The sequence below is a fragment of the Pyrgilauda ruficollis genome, unplaced genomic scaffold (genome assembly GCF_017590135.1).
Source record: "Pyrgilauda ruficollis isolate IOZ18807 unplaced genomic scaffold, ASM1759013v1 scaffold97, whole genome shotgun sequence".
NCBI classification, from domain to species: Eukaryota; Metazoa; Chordata; class Aves; order Passeriformes; family Passeridae; genus Pyrgilauda; species Pyrgilauda ruficollis.
The window spans coordinates 494,101-508,267 of record NW_024531821.1 but is presented as its reverse complement, the minus strand read 5'-3'; the positions used below and the strand labels follow the sequence as shown (position 1 = coordinate 508,267).

The 14,167-nt window shown below is 39.4% G+C and overlaps 1 protein-coding gene across 3 annotated transcripts in view; it reads right to left on the bottom strand.

The window, feature by feature from the left end:
- Positions 1-14,167, bottom strand: part of ATP2B2 (ATPase plasma membrane Ca2+ transporting 2) — a 228,873-nt gene that overhangs the window by 48,517 nt on the left and 166,189 nt on the right. For all 3 annotated transcript variants that reach the window (XM_041489963.1, XM_041489964.1, XM_041489965.1), the window contains exons 12-13: positions 4,566-4,807; positions 3,369-3,603 (exon numbers count right to left, since the gene is read on the bottom strand). In XM_041489963.1, the coding sequence (XP_041345897.1) occupies positions 3,369-3,603; positions 4,566-4,807 (477 nt within the window). The remainder of the gene's footprint in view (positions 1-3,368; positions 3,604-4,565; positions 4,808-14,167) is intronic.

Genomic DNA, 14,167 nt, shown 5'->3' with positions numbered 1-14,167 from the left:
GGAAAGATTATTTCCACCTGAAGCCTTTTAGTGATGTGAAATAGGTTTCTATAAGGGAATGTATGATCAAGTTCAGTCTGTTCCTTAAGCAAATGACCCCTGACTTCCCCGGTTTCCACATTCATAATCCTGCCTAAATCCCATTTGTCAATTGGAAATGCTTTTGGTACCCACTTGGAGCTATGGTGACCCTCATGCACAGGACAGGACAGATTTAGATGGAAATCTAGAAAACCAGCCCAATGGATGGACCATGAAGGAGAAAAATAAATTACAGTGCAAGCAGCAAAAAAAGGGTTATTCCTGTGAAGGGCCAGTCCCATTGAACAAGGTCAGGGGAGGACAGCCCCAGTTGCAAACATGTCTCAAACTCACATCTAACTGGAGAAATCATCCTCTTCTGTCATTTTCTGGACAGCTGGTGGGTGGTATCTGATTTAATAGTGTGTACAGTAATTACAGTTAAAATATTGTTCATATTTTTTTTATTGCTGCAAGGGAGAAAGAGTGTTGGCAGACTGAGTGGGCAGAGGAAGCAGATATTTTCCATCAGTTTTGCAGAGTTTAAGTACACATTTCACAATTTTTTGGTTTATTTTCCCTCTGCAAAGCAAAATTTCCAATGCAAGCACGCATGCACCAAGTATCCAACACAGGAATATCTTTCCCAATCAGGTGACAAATAAATAGGAGATATTTGGAAGGGATTTACGTTCGTCTCCCAGAAATAACAGACTGGAGGCGTTTTCTGGCAGATCAGTGTGAGCCAGTTCAGGCTCATTAAAATCAAGCCAGAAAGAGTGTCAGGATCAACAGAGAATCTCTGCAGGAGAAGGGCATCACTCTGTTTGTTCTCTTCCTGTGTATTTATCAAAGAAAAATAAAAAAACACACCCACAAAATATAAATATCAAGCAAGTAGTTCAGTGCTTGCTAAATCCAGCAGCTGCTGATGACTAAGCTGGTGTCTGAATTAACCTGGGAATATGGAAAAGCCATGGGTGTCCATGGTGGGTATTCCAGAGTTGCTGGACATCAGTGCTAAATAACTCATTTAAATTGGGTTTTTTAGTGTATGGGGGAGATGTGAGTGCCAGAAAGCTCCCTGAGTATACCAAGAATATCCATGGAAGCAAGAGGGAGGAAGGAGTCCTCCAAAACAGCTGGTGTTCCCACGTGGGATCACTGCTGGATGCACAGGAGTTGTGTCCCACAGGATCCACAGCACAGCCTAGCACCCTCCAGGGAAAAGGAGAATCCTGATTCTTCCCCAAGAAACACAGGAATGTAACTGAAGGGAAGGTAAAGGCTGCCAGGACTGGGACCTTTATTTTTGGAATTACCTGATTTATCACCTCCATCCAAATAAATCCTAAGACCCGCGAATATTGAGAATATTGATAAAACAGCACTTTTTGTAAGAATTCTAATTTTTGTGTTCTTTTTTTTCCCCCCTACAGAAAGCACTTTGAAAATGCATAAGCTCCAGTGGGGAGTCAATTTAATGAGCAGATTTCATTTTGGCAAAATATTCCCTATAACTGCTCAACATCTTGCTCTTTGCATCAGCAATGGGGATTTCACACATGCACATTATGATATTCCAACAAAGTCAGATATTCCAAACTTACAGAGTTTTCTGAACTTTATGTTTTTCTCCTGGCTCAGGGTTTATTGGTTCATTTAATTCCCCTAAGGTACTGCTTCTTATAATGCGCAGAGTAGTAATAATTTAAATATTGGTTTAAATATTTTCATGATGTTGTTGCCACTTCGAAACAGTCAAAAGGCACAAGGTGGAAAAAACCAAAAACCCAAGTCCTAAATGTCCAAAATTTGCTAAAATTCTGAAATTGAAAATATTTTATCATGTGTCTAGCACTAAAGTAAAAATGTTCCTGCATGTTCTGGTGTTAACCTATGAGAAATTCAATACAATATTCAAGTGTTTATTGAGAAATAAGATGTTTTCCTGCCTTCATATCTTTGATTCTTTACATAGAAGTCAGATCTACCCTCTATTTTTAGCAGAGTTATTCACTTTTACCTCAAGCTCCCAAAAAATTATTCCCTGCAAGATAAGAGCAGCTCTCTTACACAACACCCTCCTAACAATCACATGAAAGAAGAGTTTGCAGCTATTTTCCATAATAACTGCAAATCCCACTGCTCCCCAATCCCTCAGTCTGTCACACCACACGGAACTTGACTTAAAGCTGTTTTCTAATGTGGATCATGATTTAATTTAGGAGGGGGAGAGGATTGATTCACAGTTCCAGTGGCCATTGACAAAATATTTCTGAAAATATCTGTATTTTCTGCAAAGTATTTTCTGCAAAATATCCTTATATGTTAGCTGGAGCATTAAAGGAGCACTACAGACAGAACTTCTAAAGGACATTTTCCAACATTTTGAAAGCCTTGCAATGTCAGGCATGGGGACAGATGGATTAGCAGCAGGAGACCATCTGATGACAGATAAAGTGGATGCTGTTTATCTGCTCTCTGTGGAGATAAGGAGTTTATCATCCAGTTGTCACCTACACCAGATTTACTTTATATTTTAACCTTCATATTGAGGTAAAAACCCAATAAAATCCATTCTGAGGCAAGGCACAGTTGTGCAGTTACCTAGGTTTGTGTTCTGCTAGTTCCAAAGTTACTGTCACTATTTTCAAACCCTAACATGGAATTAATAATTCTCCACTAATTATCAAGCACCAAAGAGAGAGATCAGAATTCTCTAACTCGACCCTTTGTATTTCTGCAGGAATTTACAAGTGTAGAAGCAGGGGTGTGCTTCCCATGTGCACACCTACTACTGATTTACTCGAGTGAGTTGAGCTGAAATTTTATATATATATATTTGTACAAGCCAAGTAAATGTGATATCCATGACAACTGCAGACTTTCCTTGTTCAAATACAACATCAAAAACAAGTTTTCCTGAGTAGTCACCCAGGTACAATATTAAGTGAAGTGACAATTATTACAATAAATGGCAAAAACTCCAGTTTCTCTGGAAACTGTCATTATAATCATGGCAATTTTAATCACTGCACTTGTCTTCCCTTCTTTCAGAGTTGTACATCACTGCACTGCTTAAAGGAAAATTCTTTAACATGTGGGAGCATTACAAAACCTTTGCTGATCATCTCAATCCTGCAGTGCAAAAAGCCCTATATTCCTTTATTTAAATATAGTTGAATTTTATCACCTTAATTATTTGGCTTTTTATTGATAAAACCCATTTCTAAAGCTGATTTTCAGCTTCTTTGAAAGAGCTAATTAAAAAAAGAGATACAACCTGTGAGAAACCTGCCATTCAGATTATGTCCAGCTTTATATAAGACAAAAATTGGACATACCTCTGGCCTTACTGGGTCTTCAATGCCAACGACACAGATGCAAGTCAGGTCGGATAAGATGTCGTTCTCGTTGTCCCAGTCAGGCTCGGGGCTGCTGGGGAAGTCTCTGAAGGCCACACAGATGGTTCTCAGCCCATCACAGGCCATGGGCTCAATCACTTTCTTCACCATCTCGTCCCTGTCGCGGGGCCTGAAGATGCGCGGTTCCCCAGCCGCGTTGAGGATCCTGGAACACCTGGTTTGGGCAGGGAAAACGAATAAAAACTGAGTGTGATGCCTTAGCATTTTGGCTTGTCTATTTTCCATATGTTTGCACTCCTGCAGCTCTGTAATGTAGAACTCCAAACCCCACACTCAGTGTCAGCTGCAGCTTTCCCATTTTGGGCAGACACAACAATTCCTCTCCAGGCCTGGCAATCAAGGACACCTCACTGCCTCAGGGCCCAGAGATGGGAACAAAAGGGACTTGGGGGAGCAAACCTGGGGTCAATGACTTCATTACCTGGAGCTGGAATTGGCAGATGAACCCCCAATGTGCAAACGGACCAAACTTATAAAAGTGTGAAAACCCCTGACCCATGGTCCATTTTGGGTGTAGCCCCTGGGGGCTTCATCTTCCCTAAATGTACCTGAAGGCCCCTCAATAAATAGAACTGGTTTTTATTCCCTTAATTCTGACAGGCCTCTGGTTTTAGGTAGCCCAAAAAGGCATCAAATGTGCATCTGCATGTCTGACAAAGTATTTCCTGTATAAGCTCATTTCAGTCAATTCTTTCCTCTTCTGATGTCAAGTTTTAAGTTTCTAATGTAAATTTCTAGAAGACTCACTATTGAAATATCAGAGAGAATTTGTAACTTATTGAACAGACACCAAGAGCCCTTCATGCATTATTTTCCCAATAATCAATGAGCTGGCAGCTTACAGTGAAACTGAAAAGTGCTTATTTTCCAAATGGGTTGAACGTAAAGAATCCATTTGTAAATTACCAAAAGGAGACCCAATTCTTTGGTAAGAGAAACAAGCCAATTTCCCAGAAGCACTTAAAAAAATTAAAACACAATAATAGCAGCTCATGTTGCTAAGGTGTGTCACATTCCGAGTGCAGGCAGCAAACTCCAAACACCACAATTCCCATGTTTTAGTGTCGGGATGCTTTGAATTTTGGAAAAACGAGGGCAGGGATGCAATGCACTCACTTCTTGAGAACAATCTCGGAGGCTCCTTTGCTGTACATGCGGAAGCTGCCGTCTGGCATTTTAATGACCGTGCTCATGGACTTCCTCACGGAGTTGAAGGTGTAAACCTTGTAGAGCTTCTCCTCGGGGATGAGGCTGCGGACGGGCTCGTAATCCTGCTTCAGATCCAGGACAAACCCCAAGAGCCCACACTCCGTCTTGTTGCCCACCTGGCGAGGCAGCCCGCCCTCTTTTTCTGGTGGCTGGAGAGAGAAGTGAAAAAAAATTGGAGATTAATTTCTCTAATTTCTCTGACTTCACAATTCCTAATTTAATATCTGAGCTGTGCAGCCATGAGTTTTTCAGTTTTTAAAAGCAAGGTAAAAATTCCATGGAGCTCCAACAGACCTGAAGCATCTCCTCACAAGGAGAAACATTTCTCTAGACAATATTTGCCACATTTGGTCTCTTGCATTTCTTTTTTCTTAATATAGCCATTGGCAGCTTGTGATGGTTGGGCAATCCATTAAAAAGGAAGTAACTTTCCTTAGGCTGAAAACCAAGCAATTTTCACGTGTCACAAACAGAGGATTCCCTTTTCTCTCTTGCTTAGAATTCCATTGGTTTGCTGATTTTCACAGCTTAAAACGTGAGTTAAAGAAAGCTCTATTTTTTTTTTCTGTGAGGCATTTTTAATGCAAAAATAAATCTCCATCTAACTATAACAACAAATCTCAGTGAAAAAAAATCTATAAAATAATAGTCCTGTATCTAAATGTACCCGTTTCTAGAATTACTTTAGTCTGCTGCTTCAGACAAATAAATTATATATATGTTAGAGAAAATGGAGTAGGCTGAACACTGCTCAGCTTCTACTAATTCTTAGTCCTTCTGGAGGAGAGAAGGAAGGACAAGGAAGACTTTAAATTCCCTTTCAAAACAGAAACAAACACTTATTTACAAACTTTCTTTGGAGTGTTGTACACCCCAAACAAAATATTCCTGTGCCAGGACTCCAGACTTCAAGAGGCCAATGTGTGAACTATAAACTATTGATAACTTACATTTTCTTATGCTCAGTAGAATTAAAAAGGGTTCCTTAAGCCAGGGCTAAACTTCCCTTATGAGAATAAAAACAGGAAATCATCTCACAACTTTAATTTGCAGTGAAAATAGATTTTGATTTGGCTCAAGCCAAGACTCTAAGTCATCATTTTCAATATGAGTTAAACGTTTACCTCACATCTTGCAGAATTAGGACTGTATTCAGAATCCTTGTTTAATTCCACTTTAAAATCCAGTTTACTTCAGTAATGGGATTCCTAATAGATGGAATTTCCTACACTGTCCCTCACTGGGATGAGGGCACACAAAGGGAGTGCTTAAAGCTGCAAATCAGCCATCCTACTGGATTTGAATTCTTGCAACAAGTATGGCCACAAAAAGGGAAAAGGGGGCCTTTTAAATAAGCATTAGTAATTAATTATCCCAGCAAACCACCAACTGCAGCTGGTTTAAAAAATGAAGGTCAGATAGATAACAGACTGGTCTAGAACTGAAGCAAACTAATATTAATTTTCCAAAAGAATTATTTCCCTCCCAGCAGGAAGACTGATATCTGGTGACAGGTAGATTAATGTCTTTTTTGAGAAGCAGCTACAAAAAACAACACAGAATAACCCAGAAGTCTCTGAAAGAGATTTATCTGTCCAAAAAGGATTGTAACATCTTTCTTTTATGTGAACCATCATTTTTACTGACTAATATGGGTCACTCTGGTGTTGCTGTGACATTTTAACATCACTCCAGGGTCACTGTAAAACAATGACATTCAGCAAAAATGCCAGTGAGATACATTAATTTTATTACCTGCTATAACAACTTGTCCTGCTGTAACCTCATTACACTATGATGTAACTTCACTCTGGATTCTCAAATTCATTTAAGAATCCCTAATTCAAAATGGAAGTGCTCATATTGAGGTGTATCTGGAATCCAGTGAGTAAAAAAATATCTTTTAAAATCCAGTTTTGTTTACTTAAATAAGCTTTGTTTTCCTGGCATTGCAGGCACAGGGTTCCTGAAATCTGCCAGGAACTTCAGGTTTCTCAGCAACAGAGGAAAACCAGCTTCATTGCTTGGGTAGTGATGGAGTAAAAAAATATCTTTTAAAATCCAGTTTTGTTTACTTAAATAAGCTTTGTTTTCCTGGCATTGCAGGCACAGGGTTCCTGAAATCTGCCAGGAACTTCTGGTTTTTCAAAGCAACAGAGGAAAACCAACTTCAGTGTCTGGGTAGTGATGGGTGCCAGGGAAGATCCATTCCTCTGGGCATATTAAATCCAACACCTCTCATTTTAGATCTAAATCCTCATTTATGCTTCTCTTTGCCACTGAACTCAATGAAAATTATCATTGAATTAAATATGAATGTGGTCAGGTCACTGGAACACTCCTGGAACCCAAAGAAAGACAAAGTTTTCCATCAAAGTCAGACAATTCTAGAAAATAATTTATATATATGATTTCATCATGCCCTGATGCCAATGGAAATCAAGAAAACAAAAACCTGCCCACATTTCTCAATAAAAAACTAACCATCAGAGTCTTTCCAAAATCACCTTTATTTCAACAAAAAGTAGATCACACTCCCCTGTTCTTACTGTGGCCTAAAAATAGATCTCTTTCAGGGAACATCTTTTGAATGCAAATACGTAAGCAAGGGGGGAAAAAAATCCCCATGAAAAGAAAAGGAACAGACACTTCGGAAAGGTTTCAGAATCTAACAAGTGGCCACCTCCCTGCAGAGCAGCTGCTGTCTCCATATTCTTTGTGCATTACATTAGGGGCAAGCATATGGTGCTGAGAGCTGGCACGGAGCACTTCCTTCCCTGCACTGTTCCAGCTCAAAATCTATATGCCAGGAGCAGCCTCCTTGCAGATTGTTCTTGACAATCCCTTGCAGAAGCTGCTGCCTCTGAAACTTCCTGCTGGGTTGGAGCTAAATTTATTTCTCGCTGAATTCTGCGGTTCATGGCACCTGGAAAACAAGGACAGCCCGATGGGGTTACTCTGGAAGGATTCGCTGGGAGCAGCTTCAGTGACCCCTCAGAGGATGGAACTGATGCCTTAGGATTTTAGCTTGTGTGTTTTCCATCTCTTTGTACTCCTGCAGTTCTTTAACGTGTAACTCCAAACCCCACACACAGTGTCAGCTGCAGCTTTCCCATTTTGGGCAGACACAACAATTCCTCTCCAGGCCTGGCAATCAAGGACACCTCACTGCCTCAGGCCCAGAGATGGGAACAAAAGGGACTTGGGGGAGCAAACCTGGGGTCAATGACTTCATTACCTGGAGCTGGAATTGGCAGATGAACCCCCAATGTGCAAATGGACCAAACTTATAAAAATGTAAAAACTCCTGACCCGTGGTAGATTTTTAGGTGTAGCCCCTGGGGGCTTCAACTGCCTGAAATGTACCTGATGGCCCTTCAATAAATATAACTGCTTTTTCTTCCCTTAGTTTTGTCTGGCCTCTGTTTTTAGGTAGTCCCAAAAAGGCATGATAACCCTTGGAAGAGGGCAGAGGGAACGGCTTTGAGCTGAGATTTACCACAGGGAGCTCCAGCAAGGACCTTCTGCTCCCCACAGGTCTCCTGCAATCTGTTCCATCACCTGCTTGGAAGGGACTGAGCCAGGATCTTCCCCTAGTCATGACCCTTGCAAAATTTTTTTCAAACATCTCTCCCGTGCCTTTGGATTATTTACCCACAACATTTCAATTGCAAACAGCTACTCACATGCAGAAGAACCCCCAGACAGATGTTTAAAAAGCCCTGGTTACACCCAGCCGATCGAAATAGGTTTCTAGGTCAAACTACAGCTGCATTATCAGGGCTTAAAAACACCAATGCAAAGCCAGTATTGACCTGATACTGAGTTTGGATTACAAAGGGAATTTTCAGAATTGTTGCACTGGGAAATAATTGACTAATAAAAGGTTTTAAGAAGAAAGATAACATTCTGAGCATAATTTAAAGATGTGCTCCAACTTGTGAAATTAGATTAGGAAATAATTCCCATTTTAGTCCTAACTGTTTACTAAACCTCCTTTTTCTCACTGCCCCTTCTCTGCAGGAAGACCCAAGAGATCCTTCTACATTAAAATGTCAGGATTTTCCATATTATCTGAAGTCTTAATTTGTTGAATGTAACTCTCCTGTGTTCTACAGGTTGAACTACTCCTTTAGAATAACAATGACATTAAATATTCTAATTTATTAACATGAACAATGAGCTTTGCTAGAATACCATATCACTATTGAGTGTTCTATTTCAATACAGCATCTCAACTGGAAAACAGAGGAAAACAAAAACTTTTTAAAATTAAATTGCAAAATATTTCCACTTCATACTCTAATTACTCAAACAAAAGAAAAAATGGACCAAGGAATTTTTCTCAGTATAATTAAACAAGTTATATGTAAAATTTAAAATAACCAACAAGGATGAAGTTTGTTCAAACCACGTGATTTTTTTACTTTTGAATTCCTAATACTGCCAAAAGCAGTACTAAAGAACTGTGGTCCTATCAGAGATATTCCCTTGCTACATAATTTTAATCAATATTTTAATGTAAGACATCTAAAGCAAGAATAAAACATCCCAATTTATAACCAAATATTACAGCTTTTTGCAGATACAGCTTCCTTCAACTGACTTCAAGCTGAAACAACAGAGATTTTGCCTGTTTATCTTAGAGAAAAGCTGCAAAATGAAAGGGTTGAGTCTTTTTTAGCCAAGGATTAAGAATTGAAAACTTTGCTCAACTAAATAAAGTTTCCCATTACAAAATGGGAAATGGTTCCAGAAGCTCTGTTGGCAAGAGGCTGGCAGTGAAATACCAGCCCTCAGCTGGTTCAGAATTTGTGTTTAGAATTTCTCTGGGATTCTGGAGCCAGAGCAATGGTTTAACCCCAGCTGGAAACCAAAAAAAGGAGCCTCTTTGCTCACTACCCCTTCCCCCTGAGATGGTATATGGGGAGGAAAATCAAAAATACATCAACCCCTGGGCTGAGATAAGATCAGATTCCCTACAAACCCCTGGCAGCAGCTGTGCACCCTTAAAATGCTGTGAATTTATTTCCACAAGGTCTCTACATAGGAATAAAAATCAGCTTTTCTGTCTGTGTAGACTGGGATCCTTGCAACCTCAAGGGCAGACCTGGAATAACAGCATTTATTGACAATTTGTCCTTGCACAGTTTGGAAGTTTCTGTGAGGTTTCTGTGCTAATGGTGAACAAGTTGCCTGTGTTTTACACAGAGCAGGATGATTTGTGGTACCACACAGCTGCTTCCCAGCTCAGAACCAGCACTGCAAGGTGCAGGGCTGCTGAAATTCAGTTAAAATAAAGTCAAAAGTCAGCTTGAATTGGGGTCAGCAGAAGGGATTGGAGAAGAGCAGTTATGAACTTGGGGCTGGTTGTGTAACCTCCCTGGCACCAGGAGACCCAGACTGCAGGACTTCCACACTCACTGCATTTAAAGCTCAACACTTCAGTCTTTGAAGATTTCGTGGTTTTTTCCTACTCTTTTTCACAGTGCTGAGTAGCTTCACATCAGTGTTCCCATTTACTTATGTTTATGTTCACTCATATTAATGTTCACTTATATTAATGTTCACTTACATTTATGTTCACTTATATTTACCTGTTCATCACAAAGTAAATTGATCTCCTTTTAACCTTCAAAAGATTAAAAATATTTTTACACTGAGCTGATACAGATCTCTCCCTTCACAATTCCCAAGAACTAGAGGTCGACAACCCTTAAGGAGAGTGAGCTTCTGAATTCCTGACTCTGACAAGTTTGCACCATTTTCTGGGTCCAATGATTGCACATCCAGAATTCAAAGCCCTATGGCTGATATACTTGGAAATGAACTAGAAACCAGACAACAAAAATGCTTGGAAACCCTTTAGCAGATGCTTTACATGCCCTGGTACCTGAGGTTGGATATATTTTCCAAATATTATTGGATTTCTTACATGTGGTACATAATGGTGTTACACAGTGCTTGCTACACAGAAGAGAGAAAAAATATTAAATATTTTTGGAAGGGTTAATACAGCTTCTCTAAAATAAAATCATTATAGGCTTAACCAGGAACTTTGATTGTGAAGAGTTTCTGACAGAGAACAGAAAAAAAAAGACAACATTCATTTCTAACAGTGCCATGAATTTTCAGAGAGAAAGAATCAAACAGAAGGTGATGGGAGAAGGAAAAGTGGTTTTTGCTAATTCCCACTGTATTGCCTGTTCTCTCCCTTTTTTCCTGCTATATCTCCTGCATGATTTATACACTTAAACATCTCTGTAGCAGACGGGAGGACATGGAGCTGTTGTAACATGAGAAAGTTTAAACTCAAAATTGGAGGGAGGAACAGGATCAAGAGAAAAAAATGGGTTTTACTGATGGTATCAGTAATCCAGCACATCAGCAGCATTCCCAGGCATCAAGCAGGACTGAAGCAAAGGAGAATGCAGAGAGGTAAATCATAAATAATCACCTAAATAAATAAATAGTTAAAATTTCACCAGGGCTGCCCTTTATTGATGTGTCCCCCATATTTCTAGTCGAAAACACAAAAAAGTGGGATATAGAAGCTAATTCCTTCTGCTTCCCATCACCCACAAATCCCCAAGATCCACAGCAGTTCCATCTCTTGGGAAAATGGCACCAAACAAATCACCTCAAGTTCTTACTATTTCCTTTAGGCACCAGCAGCCACCACCAAAGGTCTCTCAAAACCAAGGCAATTTATTCCAAACCCTGGCTGGCAGGTAAGGAATTACCAGCTCATCCCACATCTAGAAAATCAAAAATAAAAGCGCAATGAAACACCCACAGGGGATCTAAAATCTGAAGACTGGAATCAAAAATGTAAACGAGATTATTTCATAATAACAAAGTTCTACATTAAGAGGTTGCTCCAGTGTGAGTTTTGGTTTAGTATTTGATGTATTTTGGGAAGAATGTACTGAATGGTTGTAATTGATTTGTAGTTGAATATATTGTGGTAAAATAGTTAATATTATAGGTATTTATATATATATATATATATATATGTATAATTATAATATTAATATTATAGGTATGTTGGATATTGGTGTAGATGTTATTATAATTTTTTATGTGTTTTGGTTGAGTGATTGGAATTTAGTAGTACTTATGTGTGTTTTAATAGGAATTGGAGGAGCTATATTGTGTTTGTAAAGTGAATTTATGATTACTGTTCTATTCGTGAAGGGAAGATAGTGATTATTTGGTTTTTTGTGGTGTAAAGATTTATAGTATGGGGGGGAGATATATTGTTTTAGTGGGGAATAAAAACAGAAGTGAGTTTTTGATGGGAACTATGGTGGCACGCATCAACTGTGAAAGATGCATTGTAGAAGGACCATGGGGGAAAAAATACAGGTGACTGGTATTAGAAACAATAGCAGCATTGTGTGGCAAAAGCTAATAGGCTGAAAAACATTTATAAGGAACTGTAACCAGGAAATGGGTTGGTTCTCATGGAATGGCGTAGAGTTTTACATCTCTTGTGTTTCACTCTTCATCGAGACTGATAATGGAAAAATTGAATTACCCCAAGTTTGATATCCCTCATTGTTTTCAAAACTATTTAAATATCAGATCTGCCCAAACTGCCTAGGAAAAGAGTAGCAGGAAATTTTGTCTGGTTCCTGTATCAGTTTAAGAACAGTTCATGTGTGATGGAATCATCCAGGTACAACTGGCACCACCAGCTCTCCCACAACAGCTGGAGAATATTGAAAGGCTTCCTGCCTCAGATTAGCTGGGATGCAGGGTAATTATTTCATTTTTGGGAGGATAATTATTGAATGGTTTTCCCTATTATCTGAAAAGGACCGGAAAATGATGCCCAAACCAAGGCAACATTTTGCACCGCATCATTCTCCTGCTGCTGCTCGAGGTGGGGACAAGTTTGGTCAGCTATAAATTGATATAAAAATGGTGCATTTCAGCATCTTGCCTGCAACTCCAGCAAGGCAATTCTCCTCTGAGAGAGGGCCAGCTGGAATTATGCAATGGATCAGGGTGACATTTCCCAGCAGCAAAGCTGAGGAGCAGCGCTGATGTGGCTCAGTGAATATGGACTCGTGCTCCTTTCAGCTCACAGAACAGGGACAGGGAAAACAAGGATACAGCCCATGAATTCCCCCACGAGTGGCTCTGGAAGAAGGGGAAATCAGGCATGAAGAGCAGACTGAGAGGCTGGTGTGACAGTCCCCACTTCCCCTCGCTTTGAATCTCACCTATTTTACATTCACAAAGAGTTTTTTTAATAAAAATCCCTCAATTTTAATAGCAAATAATTTAATTGTCCTTTTAATTTGAAGGATGTATCTGCCTTTGATTCACTTAAAAAAAAAATGGTGCATTTCAGCATCTTGCCTGCAACTCCAGCAAGGCAATTCTCCTCTGAGAGAGGGCCAGCTGGAATTATGCAATGGATCAGGGTGACATTTCCCAGCAGCAAAGCTGAGGAGCAGCGCTGATGTGGCTCAGTGAATATGGACTCGTGCTCCTTTCAGCTCACAGAACAGGGACAGGGAAAACAAGGATACAGCCCATGAATTCCCCCACGAGTGGCTCTGGAAGAAGGGGAAATCAGGCATGAAGAGCAGACTGAGAGGCTGGTGTGACAGTCCCCACTTTCCCTCGCTTTGAATCTCACCTATTTTACATTCACAAAGAGTTTTTTTAATAAAAATCCCTCAATTTTAATAGCAAATAATTTAATTGTCCTTTTAATTTGAAGGATGTATCTGCCTTTGATTCACTTAAAAAAAAGGCAAAAAAATACTTCCACAAACATGAAAGTTGTTGATTCTTCTCACTGATTTAAGATGGATATGTCAGGTTTGTACACAATTTTTGAAAAATTGGAGATTTGCTCAGGGCTTTGTCCAGTGGGATTCTAAATATCTGCAGAGAAGGAGACTCCACAACTTCTGCAAGCAACCTGTGCCAATGTTTGACCACCCTCACCCCTAATTCAAATGAAAATTACTTTTTCTTTCAGCCTCACAACCAGTTAAATAGAGGGATAGCTCTAGCAGAAGTAGTTAACAAAGCTAAATTTAACCATATTTATCAGTACAATTAATTTAATTTGGAGCAGAGCAAGGTTTTCTGATTTCAAACTATAAATAAAACAACTGATAACTTTTAAAAATTAAGAATATCTATTCATAAGGTCTTGCACATGTAATTTAACAATACCTATGTTAAGGAACCAAACACTGACAGAGATGTTGCATTTATACATCACAGTTCAGCAGTGACTCCATAACCTGAAGATATGAATTATTCCTCTCCATCTCCTAACCCCTTCTGGTTCTCTCATTTGAACTTTTTCCTTTTGTAATAAATTGTCTACATTTCAAGACAAAAATAATTAAAACAGAAGGCTGCAAGTCTTTTAATTTAAAAACCAAAACTAATTATGAAAAATCTCTCCATTCCAACTGACAATAATTCGTGGCTGGGTTTAAGCAGGGGTACATTAATGCACCACACCACAGTGCAAA